Genomic DNA, 13,541 nt, shown 5'->3' on the forward strand with positions numbered 1-13,541 from the left:
GGTATAAAATCTACTAAAAGGGATACAATGAATCAGAATAGATCAGCTCACTCACAAGACACACCCAGATAAAGATTTTTGGTTGCTGACATTATTCAGCACATTATTTCAAAATGGCAAAATTCAGGACAGTCTGAGAATCCAAGAGTGGCGGCTACGTTCGCCGACAGGTTATGTGAGACACGCATACATACAGCCCATGTTTCCGTGTACACGTCAAGGGGCCCAGACCCCGATCAGCTCAGTAAGTTAGTTTGTCCATTACAGTGCACAGAACAACACAGGGAGAGACACTTTCTTGGAGAGGTTCATCCTCTCTGAAGGAGGCTGGAGACCAGGGCCCTCATTAGCTAGACCCCTCCTCTTCTTTGCTTGTGGCAGCCTCAGAGACAGCCGTTTCCTCTAACCGATCCTCCTCCTCCTGGGGATAGAGGTCCGGGTACTTCTGCATGCACTCCTGCATGGCCCGGAACTGGTCTACACAGTCCGACCCCTTGACATCCTCTGTGCTGTAGTGGAAGCAGGAAAAGGCCGCCTTGAACTGTTCCCCACACGGGCCGCTGGCCATGCCCCCCAGGCACGGGCAGTTCCAGTTGATGTCTCCGTTGGGCAGGATCAGTCCTGGGACAGGAAGATGAGCAAGGAAGTGTGAGAGGTGCTGCCTGAGGTTTCAGAAAAAGCAAAACCAAGACCAGCCCTCATAGGCATAACGGTAACATGAACCACTGCCTGGCCGGCACTCACCGGTGGACCTGCTGCTCCCTCGGGATGGGGTTCAAATGCCCGGCACAAACCCAGCATTCCCGGCTCAGTCGGAAAGGTCACCATCAGCGACTCTCTCCGTGTGCAGCACTGCTCTGTGTCCTAAGCCGCCTCCCAGTGCTGTGGCCGTGCCTGTGCTCCAAGGACTACACCGGGAAACCGTTTAATCCAAAGCAGAAGTAACCGCTTGGATGGTTACTGAGAAGCTTTGAAAGCCCAAACACTGGAAGGAGTCAAGGTGCTGGTCTCCTCCTTTCACACAGATGGTCAGGAACCCCTGCGCCCCGGACCTTCTCCTCAAGCCCCTCCCGCTCCTCAGCTGCTCCCAGCTCAGCACAGTGTGAGGACTGGTGAAAGCGAGGCTGGAAGATGTCCAAGGCATGGTGGGCAGGAAAAAGCGAGTGACGTGCCAGAGCCCTGCGCTCCATTCTTATAAAAATGGAAAACCATTCAAAAAATCAAAAGAAAGAGAGGCGGAAGAAAGAAGAAACTCCTAGGTTCAGCCTGATGGCCAGGGAAGCGCGTGGGAACGAGGGCTGGAAAGCACACAGCCCCTCACGCCTGATGGAGATGCACTCAGTGTCCCAGGAGCAGTGGTGGCCAAGGTAGACACCTGGAAACCCAGCCGCGGCCAGGGATGTTGGACTCCCACCCCCGCCCAGCACTCACCGTGCTCCTCGTAAGGATCATTGGGGTCGTCGGCCACCAGCTCCGCGTTGCTTGGAGTTTCATGGTCTTCTTTGGTCACAAATATGATTCGATCCTTCCCTAGTGTTTGGAGAACAGAGGGAGAAATGTTTCACCCAGGAGCTGTGAATCAGCCCTAAACCCAAGCAGCCACGAAAACCTTGTTTGAAGACTGTCCCATTTGAAACCCCGAAGTGAGTTCAGTGGTGCTCCCCAGGCTGGGGACTCGCTCACTGCTGACTCTGGGGGAAGGTCTAGCAGCCGCTCCTGCATCACGTGCCTGGGGAGGAGGAAGATGGCTCCTGCTGGCGCCATGTGCATCCTCGAGTGGGAGACGAGACGCCCCAAGCCATCAAATGCAGCTGTTTTCAGTCCCCAAGTTTGCTGACACCTAACAAACGGGTCTTCTTCCTCTGCTCAGAACTCCCATGAGCTCTGACGGCTCTGTCACTTCCCGTCCCTGTGAGCACCTGGTCCACTTGCTCCAGGCCCCTCAGGACCTGCCAGCAGCTGCCTTCAGATAACATTTCACCAATCTGGAAGAGGCTTGGGAGAAGCACGAGGTTGACAGTAAACACCAGAGAGACGTGCCAGTGAGGACAGCAGAGGGACAGAGGGAAGGTACTTGGTGTCTACACCTCCCCACACCTGTACAGGGTCTCCCAGGAGGGGTGACAGGAATGGCAGCTGACCCTCGGCACGCTCAGGACCACGGCCTGCTCAGAACACCTGAGGGTTCTCTCCAACACCTCCCATTCTATCTCAGAGAAGGTGGCTTGTCCCAAGTGGCCTGGGAAAGGATTGGGGCCGGGCAGCCAGGGCACATTGAAGAACCTGAAGACCTTGGTAATTCTGGCCAGTGTTCAGAACACTTGAAAGCAGCCTGCAAAAGTGCTGCGTGCGAAGCAAAATAAATAAGCTGACACAATTGCTCAGCTCAGCTCTGACAGTTTTGTTTACCAAGGTCTCAGCCGGGCCCAGCCGAATGGGGAGGCCGGTCTCAGGCCAAGGCAAGGCGTCCAAGCCTGCTCGGTACGGGAGGCACCTGTGGGGCTTATGAGGCCCAGAGGCCCAGCCTCACAGAACAGAAGCTGAATCAAGCTCTCTGCACGTCCACACCACTGATGGGCTCCCAAGTGACTGATGCACAACCCCACCCAGAATGTTCCAGGTTCCTCCCACAGGCCGAGTCCTCCCAGGCACCTTTCTGGACATCCCCCAGAGAGATGGGTTATACTGGATCGAAGGATGTGATACTGTCATTTAGAATAAGAAATATATATTTCACCTTTGACCCCATTCTTAGCACAGAGCTCCTAAAATTTCAGTTTCCCAAGTGATGAGAGCATAAAGATCTCTTTGTTATGTTAATAGGATGACTTGGGGGAGCCTGAGGATGGGGGCTGGTTGCCAGGAGAAACAGCCCTGGGATTAGAGGGTTGGAGCTTTCAGTCCCAACGCGCCCCCCCCCCCGCCCCCCCGCATCCCACCCTGGGGAAGGGAGAGGAGCTGGAGGCTGAATCAGCTGCCAGAGGCCGATGATTTAATCAATCATGCCTATGTAATGAAGCCTCCGCAAAAGCCCAAGCGGACAGGTGAAGACGTGGAGGTTTGGGAAGAGAAGGCATGGAGGCTCTGCCCCTTCCCCACACCTTGCCTCGTGCGTCTCTTCCATCCAGCTGTTCCTGAGTTATATCTGTTAATATAATATTCTATCCTTTTATAATAATCCAGCGATCTAGTAAGTAAACTGTTTCTCTGAGTTCTGTGAGCTGCTCTAGCAAATTAATCCAACGCTAGGAGGAGGTCGTGGGAACCTCTAATCTACAGCCAGTGGTTAAGAAGAGCAGATGACAACCTGGACTTGCACCTGCAGTTGGGGCGGGGGAGAGGGGTGTTGCAGGCCTGAGCCCTTAAACTGTGGGATCTGACACCATCTCCAGGTAAACAGTGACAGATTGAGCTGAAATGGAGGACATACTGCTGGTGTCAGAGAATTGCTTGATGTGGGGGAAATACCCACACACTGGAATTGGAATCAGAATCGTTAACGGCAGAACATAACTGCATCTTTTACACGCTTGGGCCCTACTCAATGAGTTTCCCCACCCGTCAGCTCATTTAATCCTTACACCAACACTGTGAGGTGGGTATTACTAATCTCCTTTTTACAGAGAGAGGAAACGGAGGCCCAGAGAAGGTAGGAAACCAGCCCGAAGGCACATAGTACATGAAGGCAGAGCAGGAACACAAACTCTGGTCTGAAAGATTGCGAGTCTGTCACCCTGTCCACTGCACGTCTGTCCCAGAAGGAATGTCTGAGAGTGCACACAGGACTGACAAAAGGACAGTGCTCACCGATCCCCGAGTCCCAACTGTGAAAAGAGAACTCATCATGACTGCCAACTAGTGGGGTAACCAGCTAGACTGGAAGTCTCATTACATTTCTCTGGAGAAAATATAAAAATGCTTGTTTTCACTTCCAAGATAACCTTAAAAAGTTGATACAAGCATATTCAGAAGGACGTGGATAACCACCTCATGCCCTCTTAGAGTTCCAAGTCAAGATTTTCATGATCACGGCCGATGGGAGAAAAGGCCTGGGGTGGACTTAACTCCCAGCCAAGGAGGGCCAGCGACTTCCTGGTCTCCACAGCAAAGGCTCCTCGGTCAGAGATTGGCCTTGGATGACCGTGGCCATCAGACGGTGGCACAGGGACAGTAACCTCAAGGACCCACCACTGGCACAGAAGCACATTCTCCATGCAAGGGGCAATTCAGTGAAATATCATCTACGAGACTGAATTACTGTTGTAAACTGAATGCTGTGAGAATTCAATCCACTCATCTGTCCAGTTTTAGAGTCACTGAAGCCCACGGGCACATGTTATAAGAGCAGGTTCCTGAGACGTTTACATGACAGTAATAAAAGAAAAATTTAAAAATCAACACAAAAATATATTTCTCAAATTCAGGAAGCAGGGATTCCCTGATGCTGTACTCACTATAGGAGAATCAACCTTTTTAAACAACCTAATAAGGACTTCACCCTCATGACTTAAGCTCCTCTCAAAGGCCCCACCTACTAATACCATTCACCCTTGGGGTTTGGATTTCAGCATATGAATTTTGGGGGGACACATTCATATCGTAGCAATGGGAAAATAAGGAGCACATTCAGACACCCTCACAGCCTCCCTCTCCCTGACTTCATACCTCCTGCTCAGATGCCATCTTCCTTCATCACTCCCCATCACCCTTAACCTGCTTTTTCTCACCTAACAATTATGTATTTGTTTTTGGTTTTTTTTGCGGTACACGGGCCTCTCACTGTTGTGGCCTCTCCCGTTGCGGAGCACAGGCTCCGGACGCACAGGCTCAGCGGCCATGGCTCACGGACCCAGCCGCTCCGCGGCATGTGGGATCTTCCCGGACCGGGGCACGAACCCGTGTCCCCTGCATCAGCAGGCGGACTCTCAACCACTGCGCCACCAGGGAAGCCCCAATTCTGTTTTTGTTTACTACCTGTCTCCCCCACTGAAATGTCAGCTCCTCAGGGGCAAGGATTTGTCTATTCCATTCACTGCAGTATCCTCGGAGCCTAGAACAGTGCCCAAGACATAGTGGGTAATCAGGATTTGTTGAAAAAGTGAATGGAGGAATGAACTCTGAATTCAGACATGAAGACCCCCAGACCCAGCAGAGGGCAGAAGACAGAATGGCTATCACTATGAAGTAGGTTAGAGAAAAAAAAAACCTTGGATGGGTGGTCTCATTCCCCCTAGAACATGCGTGGGTCTTTACACAGCAGAATCTCTTGGTACATCCAACCCAGAAGGGGCGCTCGCCACCTCCACCATGCCACGAAGGCAGACCGCCCACCTGTGCCCACTGCCATGTGATCAGTGGCTGGCACATCACAGGTACTCAATAAACGTTTGTTGACGCAACAGGAGAGAACACAGTCAGCATTAGAAAAGGAAGAACAATGACAGGGACAGTGTGGCCCTGGGCCAGGGAGCGAGCCTGAGTCCACGCTGCCCAACACCTTGAACGCCCTGCTAAGGCCTTTAACCCCAAGGCTTGGGGGTGGACCCCTGAAGTAAACGTGCACAGGCAGGTGACTGACTCAGAACAGAGGGCAGCGTGTGTATGGGTTCACTGGGTAAAGGTGCCGGGGATGTGGCCCATCTAATGCCCTCGGCTTGCTGCGAGAACACAGGAAGGAAGGTGACAAAAGGAAACCAGGTAATTTCAGAGTTTAGGGTGTGAAAGACACAAAGACCCAGAGAAGACCTCCTGAGGTGACATATGAGCTGAATCTTAAAGGATGAGCAGGTAGCCATGGCAAGAGCTGGAAGAAGGGTGCGCCAGTCAAAGGGAAGGGCCAGAGGCCAGTGTGGCTGGTCAGTGATGGGTGGTTAGAGACTAGCAGGAGCCGGATCAGGCAAGGGGCTCGCTCACATCAGCCTTAACCTGGAAGGAGTTTGGGATCGTTTCTTTAAGTCCCATGGGAAGCATAAAGAATCGGTGGGTAGAAAAACAAGCAGTTGGGGACTTAGGGGACAGTGGCATGGATAAGATAAAAACTAGGGAAGGCCTAAAGTGAGTGCTTTTAATTCTCATCCCCAAACTAAGAGAGAGAGCTTTGATCCAGGAAAAGATAGGGATCTAAACACCTGCCTCTGCTTCCCAGAGAAACTGCAACCCCTAGAAACCCTCAAGAATGAGGATTATAGCTTCATTATACCCAAAAGGTTAAAAAACATTTGCTAAATGAAGAAGTAAATTAGACTTAGAGGAAGGAAATTAAAAACAAAAGACTTGCTGTCTAACAAAGTGGTGAGGGCAGAGGACTTTTGCTCATGGCAAAGTTAAATATCAATCAATGGAAACTAATCATTAGAGACATCAGTGAGTATTACGGCTTTATGACCCAGGGAAGGAGGATTCCAGGAGCAGAATGGGGTACTGGGAAAAGGCTTAGCATTTTAGACTGAGCTGTTCTCCTAACTGAAGCATGACCTTGGGTGGGTCACTTCCATCTCTGGGCTTAAGATTCCCTTAATTAACTGAGGGAGCTGGACTATTCGCTAAAGGATTTCTGGGTGAGTTCCAACTCTCTCTGGAACTTTATAGTCTCAGGTGTCCACCAATCCCCTCACCTGGCACCGAGAAGGTGCTTCATGAATATGCGTGGAATAAATGAAGATCAACTTCTCATTTTACAAGACTGGACACTAGGCCCTGGAGGAGTTGGGTGGCAGCTCAGGGACAGAGCCGGTTAGTGGTTGTGCAGGAAGACCCTTGGACCCGGCTTGGAGACTTCTGAGGTCCCCGGTAGAGGTAACAAGCAGACAGACAGTAGGCGGGGACCAACTTTGTTTTATTTTGTTTTGTTTTCTGCTCAGGGTGTCTTCTGAGCGGAAGGCTCCCTGGAGTCCACTGGGCACCAGACTGGGCAGTTCTGGAATCAGACCGCGGGCCTCCAACCCCAGCTTTTGCGACTTGCCGGCCGTGTGGCTTACCCAAGTCACTTCTGGGTCTTGGTTTACTCTCCGGATAAAAGCAGGGCCTGACTTGGGAAGGTCGTCGCGAGATAGGCCACACAAAATTCCTGGACCAGGGTCTGACCCGTCCCAGCGGGCGGCACTCCCACCCGCAGCGCAGCGCCCACCGAGGGGCAACTTTCCGGTACAGTTGAAGGCAGTGCAAAGGGGAACACGTGGTGTGTGGTGAGCGCCACAATAACATTATAATTAGAATCAATAAATTCCCAGTTACCAGCCGCAGGCAGGGCGCTCGCACAGCCCTGACCCCCGGGCCTAGTTTACGAGCTCCCCCACGTGCTGTTCCCTCCGAGGTCCGGGTTCGAGCCTCACGGTGACCTTGGCCGGCCTCGCTCCTACCCGGGCCTCGGTTTTCTCATCTGAAAACCGGGAATGGCGACTCCGCCGCCGGGTCCAACCCGAGGGTCCCGAGGACTGTCCGCGTCTGCAGTGGGGGCGCGGGGGTCCGGCGGGCTGCACAGACCGCGTGTCCCCTGCAGGCCCTCGTAGGCCGTCTCCACGCAGCCCCATCTCCTACCTTCCTGCCGGCAGTAGGCCATGGTGCAGCCCGGCGCTCCGACCTCGCGGCGACTGTGGCGGCGGCCTCACGCCGTGACCTCTCCGCTGCAGGGCTGGCGGCTTGGAGGCCCGCGCGGGCCCGCCCCCTCCAGGCCTGCCCGCCGCGCGCCTGCCTCGGCGCGTCTAGCCCGGCCCTCTCAGCCGGGAACTACATTTCCCAGCAGGCCGCACGCAGCCCGGCCGCTCTCCCAGGCAATAGGAACTACATCTCCCAGAATTGCTTGCAGTGCGCAGGCGCATCAGTGAGGTAGGTAAGTTGCAACTTTTGGAGCGTGCACCCGTTCCTGGACTACATTTCCCAGGAGGCGGCGCGGCGGGGCGAGCGAGACCCGAAAAGCTCGTGCCCGCGGGGCGGTAACTGTGGCGCGTCCGGGGCTCTGGGATTCGGCTGGTTGTTTACCGCTCTCCGGCAGGCGAGACGCCGCGGGACTCCGCGCTGCGGCCGTAAGCACCTCTCGGAGCTGAGCCGAGCGAGGCGGGCGGCGACCGGGCCGCGGCATGGCCGCGAACGTGAGTGTCTTCTGGTTCGCCGGCCACACCCAGGGCTCCCCGTCTCCCGGGCCCCTCTCCCCGCGGGCGCGCCGCGGCCCCCTGCCCGGTGAACCCCTCCCTCTCCCGTATCCGGGCCTTCTGGCAGCCGAGTCGTCTGTCCGTTTCTCCCAGCTCGGCCGGACTCCTTGGGGCGCGCGGTGGCGGGGACCGGGCGTCGGGACGTGTGGCTTCGGCTCCCCGCAGCTTCTCCTTTCGTTCCCAGTTCTCGCCTGGGCCCTCGGATTTCTCCCATGTAAGGACCTTGAGGGCTGGACTGGGCCGCAGAGAAGGGGCCAGTCCACTGGGGCGGTGGCGAAGCCGATCCGCGACGCACTGTCCGGGCGGGCGGTGAGCTCCCCGCCCCAGGGGGGTATGTAAACCTTGGCTGTGATGCTGCAAAGGGGCGTGGGCTGGTTTGGGAGCGGAGGAGTTAGGACGACGGGGAGAAGGGGGCATTTCCCTGCGGCCGGGCCGTCTGCCTCCTAGCATGTATTTGGTTGCAGACGCTCTGGCCGAAGGTGGTGCCCCTGGAACGGCTGCTGGCTGCCTTTTCCTGCAGCCAGCCTTATTTCAGGAATCTTTCTATTTAAGCCCAACATTCATTCAACAAACAGAGGGGCACCTCCCGCCAGGGTGCAGGGCATGGGAGGAGCTGGTGATTCACACTCGCCTTCTCTCTGAAAGTGTGTGTGGAGCCAGCTCGCAGCCCTGCCAGCCCAGGCACTCCCTCCCTCCTGCTGTGGTGGAGTGTCCAGCCACTCTCCCCTGGTCTGTTACCTGCTCTTTTCAGGCCCCTCCTCTGTCCCCAAGCGCCCTCTCTGCCTCCCACACCCCCTGAGAAGCCAGGGCTGTGTCTCCCACAGCCTGGATTAGAGTTGTCTGGGAGGCCGAGAAACCTTAAATGGCACACCTAGAGGTGGTCCGTGAGACGCAGGGTCAGCTGCCGGGAGAGACCCAAGCTGGCAGGACACGGGCCTGCCCCCATACCGCCACCACCATATCTTACAGATGGGGAACTTCCCCGGCAGGGGAAGGCACTTGCCCAGGGTCTCACAGCCAGTTTGGCAGGTCGTGGGAAGGTGTGGGGCAGGTTTTGGAGTCAGGCTGACCTGGGGGAAAATGCAGATTCTTCTTCAGTAGCTGTGTGGCCTTAATCTGTGAAGTTTAAGGGAGACTGTATTTAGCATAGTGTCTGGGGCATAGTAGGTACTTAATACGTAAAAAAGAAAACAGTTTGTCTTCAGTCTTGGTGGGCAGAGACCTTGGATACATTGGGTCCTGACCTTTGCCAAAGAATGTAGATGAATTAGGGTTCCCTCTGCTGCCAAACCTTTGTTGATTCACCCAGCAGTGGGGTGCACATTTACAGGGGCCACCAGACCCCGTGAGGAAGAAAGATCTGAAGATGATGGGGCGGAGCAAGGAGGTCACAGGATTATTAATCACTGTAAAATCTGTCCAGTGATGGAGTTACTGTTACCATCGCCACTTTATAAATGAGTAAACAGGATCAGAGAGGTAGAGCAGCTTACTCAGTGTTACACAGCAAGTGATTTTCAGGGCCTGTATGTCAACCCTTGTTCCTACCACTCACTGCTCATTGATTCGAAGCCTGGAGTAGGGGAGTGGGCAGGGAGGAAATCTCCACGAACATCCATGTTTACTGGGCATTTGGTCCAGAATGTGGGCTGGGTGTGTCAAGCCACTCTGCACGCTTGCCAGCCTGAGGGGCACCTTCTTCTCCTAAGGCCATCTTTGAGCCCCTTATCTTGATGTTGGCTCCTAGCTGTGTGCTGAGGGGAGTCCCAGGAGGAAGCCAGGTCTTCCAGCCATCGACTTGGGGACTGCACTGGCTGTAGCGGGACTGGCTTCTTTTCCTGTCTTGCCTGCCTGCCTGCAGCGAGCTCCCAAGGAGTGAGGAACGCAGTCCAGAGCAGAGTGGTAGGAGAGTGGCCTCCATTCTGCCCATATTTGAATCCTAAGTTCATCTCTTAGAGGCTGTGTGATCTGGACTGGTCGTATAACTGCTGAGCCTCTGTGTTCCTGCCTGCGAAATGGGATCGTGATAGCGCCCATCTCCTTGGGCTTGTCCGTGTCTGGCCTGTGATAGACTGGGGTGTATCACACTGGATCTGTCCCTCTCACCCTCCCAGCTGGAAGGGGTCACTCCTTTAACACTGGATCTGCCCCTCTCACCAGGCACTCAGCAAGGCCTGGCACTGTTTGTCACCCTGACCCAATGGCCCTAAAGCCTCTCACCCCTACATTCTTACCCCTGTGAGGCCTGGCACTGCCCTGAGGAAACTCAGCCACTATTCGTTGAACTGAATTAGAAATATATCTCTAATAACCTGTTTGTAAAACAATTTGCTAATTTCTTAAAAAACATGCATCTTCCCTATGATCCATCAGTTCCACTCCTAGGTATGTACCTAATGCCCAGGGGAAATGAAAACACATGTTTTCCTGAAGACTGACAAAAATTCAATTAACAGTCAAGTTAAGAGGAAAAAAAGTTAATTCTATTTGAGCCAAACAGGATTATAACCCAGGAGATAGACTCTCAGAAGCTCTTGAGAACTGTTCCACATGTTAGAAGTCAAAGGCACACACCGCAATGAGAAGCCCATGCACTGCAACGAAGAGTAGCCCCCGCTCGCCGCAACTAGAGAAAGCCCGCACGTCGCAATGAAGACCCATCGCAGCCAAAAACAAAAAAAGTCAACCTCCTCCCAAGGCTGTGTATACTGACTGAAGTCTCAAGTGCCATCCCCAGTCCACTCCACTTTCCACCCCCGTAATTTTATCCCATTATCCTGTAGTATGTTCTTCGTTGCGCTTATCATCGTATAAACGTATCTTACATATTTAAAAAAAAAGAAGTCAAAGGCACAGTCGTGTACATTTTCAAATCAAAGGATCAAACATCAAAATGACATACTGATATTTTCTATGAAGTTCATCAAAGACACGTTGTCCAGTAGGCACGTACAAAGGAGCAGTAAATCACCATGACTGCCTGCAGAGCTGGGAAAGAACGCTATTCTTTTGAGAAGTTGCATTGCTTGCATCAGAAGAAAGGGAAAAAAATAACCTTTACAGTCGAGCAGGCGCTCCTGTCTTTGAGAAGGTCTGGTCAGTGTAATGCAGATGCAGACTGCACGTTAGGGAGGGAGAGAAGAGGCCCGAATGCACACAGAATTTTAGGCTTAAATTTTCATGTCCTGCCTTAAAATATAAATTTCATTTCATCTTTTTCCCCCTTTTGATCATTAATCTTTTGGTAGAATACATTAGGTGATCAAATATTTGGTCCCTCGATGGGGTTGGTGGTTGCTTACCTGCCCTGCATCCTCTCCCTTGATGACAGATCTTAATAGCCTGGTTCTTTCTTTCCTTTTGGAGGGTTAGGCTAGTAAACTGCTTGGCAAGGACTGATGGTCAATTGTCCAATAGGACTTATGCCAGTTTTACCCTGCATATGCGTTGTGCATACCTATTATCTTATATAGAACTACAGGTATGATCAATAGTGTCAAATTGTTATTTTAGTTGGAGTTTTTTTTTTTGGCTGTGTTGGGTCTTCGTTGCTGCGCGCGGGCTTTCTCTAGTTGCGGCGAGTGGGGGCTACTCTTGGTTGCGGTGGGCGGGCTTCACATTGTGGTGGCTTCTCATTGCGGAGCACGGGCTCTAGGCGTGCGGGCTTCAGTAGTTGCAGCACACAGGCTCAGTTGGTGTGGCACGTGTACCCTAGAGCGCAGGCTCAGCAGTTGTGGCGCATGGGCTTAGTTGCTCCGTGGCATGTGGGATTTTCCCAGACCAGGGATTGAACCTGTGTCCCCTGCATTGGCAGGCGGATTCTCAACCACTGCGCCACCAGGGGAGTCCCTGGAGTTTTGAATATACAAGAGGCACAAGAGATTATTACTCTGTAAATGAAATCAATAAAACCAACGACAATAACAAAGTCACAAGCAGAGCTTTAAGCCATGAATCCACAGAGTTGAGCCATTTCCCTGAGATTTCACCTGGACTAGGAAGGGGATCCTTCAATACGGAAATTGTACTTGGTATGTGAGCTGTTAAGTGAGTTGTATTAGAGGACTCATCCTATATGGAAGCGCAACATTTAGCCTGGGTTATAGCACAAGCTTCTCCTTGCAAGGTGGTGTTAAAAACCAAGAGCTCTTCGATTTTGCAACATCACTTTCCCATCGTAGAGACTTCAGAATTGAGTAAATTAATCCTATAGAGTAAACAAAGAGGTGTATGCTGATGGGGAAGGAAACATTTTATACTTACACGTTTTCTAAGGCAGCTGTTACCTAACACTGCGTGAGCTACAGAACTTAGGGATGTCTGTTGGGCTGCAGGGCTGCTTGCAGTCTCTTTGGCTGTTTGACCCATGGTGCCTGATAGATTTCTGAGCATATCTCTGTTTACATATATTCCTGCCCTAGGACTCAAGATTCCCAAAAGCCTTTGCCACCAGATAACTTGATATCCTGCTAACATGGATCTCTTGACTGTCATGGAGAGAGAAAGGAGGTTCATCTGCCCATTGTATAGACAGTGGGGTAACATAATGCCCAACAAACAAAAAGCCTTTTGCCTGCCAGCTGTTAAGACATTTATGTGCCCGTCCTTGTGTAGGTGTGTCAATTCCAGTACCATAGAAGAAGATAAAATCTAGGGATGCAAGTGTTCCCTCCCAGAGAGCTCTCATGAATAGCCGCATCGATTGGAAGTTTTGCTAACACGGTATTAAACCATGGTCATTCTTGCAGGCTTTCCGAAAGCTGTCTGTATGGTATTTGACATGGGGGAGTTGTGGGCACAAGTTCCTTGTGTTTTTCTCTTCAAGACATTTGTAAGTTAAGTAAGAGATGGAGCTCGGGGTGGGGCGGGGCTGGGGTGTGGGTACTAGCGTAAGTTGTGTCTGGTCCCTAAGGACTGAGGGTAGTGTAGTGTCAGACAAGGCATGGACACATTAGTACATTAGAAAATTTGGACCTGAAAGGTTAGGCCAGAGGGAGGTTGATCTAAGTAAGTGGTAACATTGGGAACATCTGAAAAGTCAATGACAGGAGTTATGAGGGCCTGTGTCGGCCTTGTATTGTCTGAAGAGTTGGATGACAGATCCAGCGATCGGTTAAATTTGCCTCCAGTAGCTATACTCTGCAACAGCTGTACTAAGGAATTTTCCTTCCATCTTAAACCCTGGGGCAAAAGCATAGCTAGAAGTAAAACAGTAGCTGTCAGTTTTGACAGACATTTGGTGAATAGTACAATTGAACTGGTAGGATGGGTCTTGCAGGCCTGGTCTGGACTCTTGGGGCAGCTGTCTGCTGCTGTTGTCCCCTCGTCCTGGCTTGGTGGTACTCGTCTTAGTTGAAACAGGGTGTTAGAAACGGGTCGAAGTCCATTTAGGTG

At 52.4% G+C, this 13,541-nt stretch overlaps 1 protein-coding gene across 1 annotated transcript; it reads right to left on the minus strand.

The window, feature by feature from the left end:
- Positions 1-346: 346 nt before the first annotated feature.
- Positions 347-7,558, minus strand: CHCHD4 (coiled-coil-helix-coiled-coil-helix domain containing 4). Its single transcript, XM_065886262.1, has 3 exons — positions 7,537-7,558; positions 1,432-1,530; positions 347-621 (listed from the first exon to the last, which is right to left on the minus strand). The coding sequence occupies exons 1-3, from the start codon at positions 7,556-7,558 to the stop codon at positions 347-349; spliced, it is 396 nt and encodes a 131-aa protein (XP_065742334.1).
- Between the last annotated feature and the right edge of the window lie 5,983 nt (positions 7,559-13,541).

Source organism: Phocoena phocoena, chromosome 10, assembly GCF_963924675.1.
Source record: "Phocoena phocoena chromosome 10, mPhoPho1.1, whole genome shotgun sequence".
Lineage (NCBI taxonomy): Eukaryota > Metazoa > Chordata > Mammalia > Artiodactyla > Phocoenidae > Phocoena > Phocoena phocoena.

Bases quoted from the DNA above. Each gene is read 5' to 3' on its own strand.
- CHCHD4 (XM_065886262.1), bottom strand. From the start codon at position 7,558: ATGGCCTACTGCCGGCAGGAAG. The intron at 1,531-7,536 runs GTAGGAGATGGG...TCCAAACACTAG, and splicing joins GGCCTACTGCCGGCAGGAAG to GGAAGGATCGAATCATATTT. The intron at 622-1,431 runs GTGAGTGCTGGG...TTCCTGTCCCAG, and splicing joins TGATCCTTACGAGGAGCACG to GACTGATCCTGCCCAACGGA.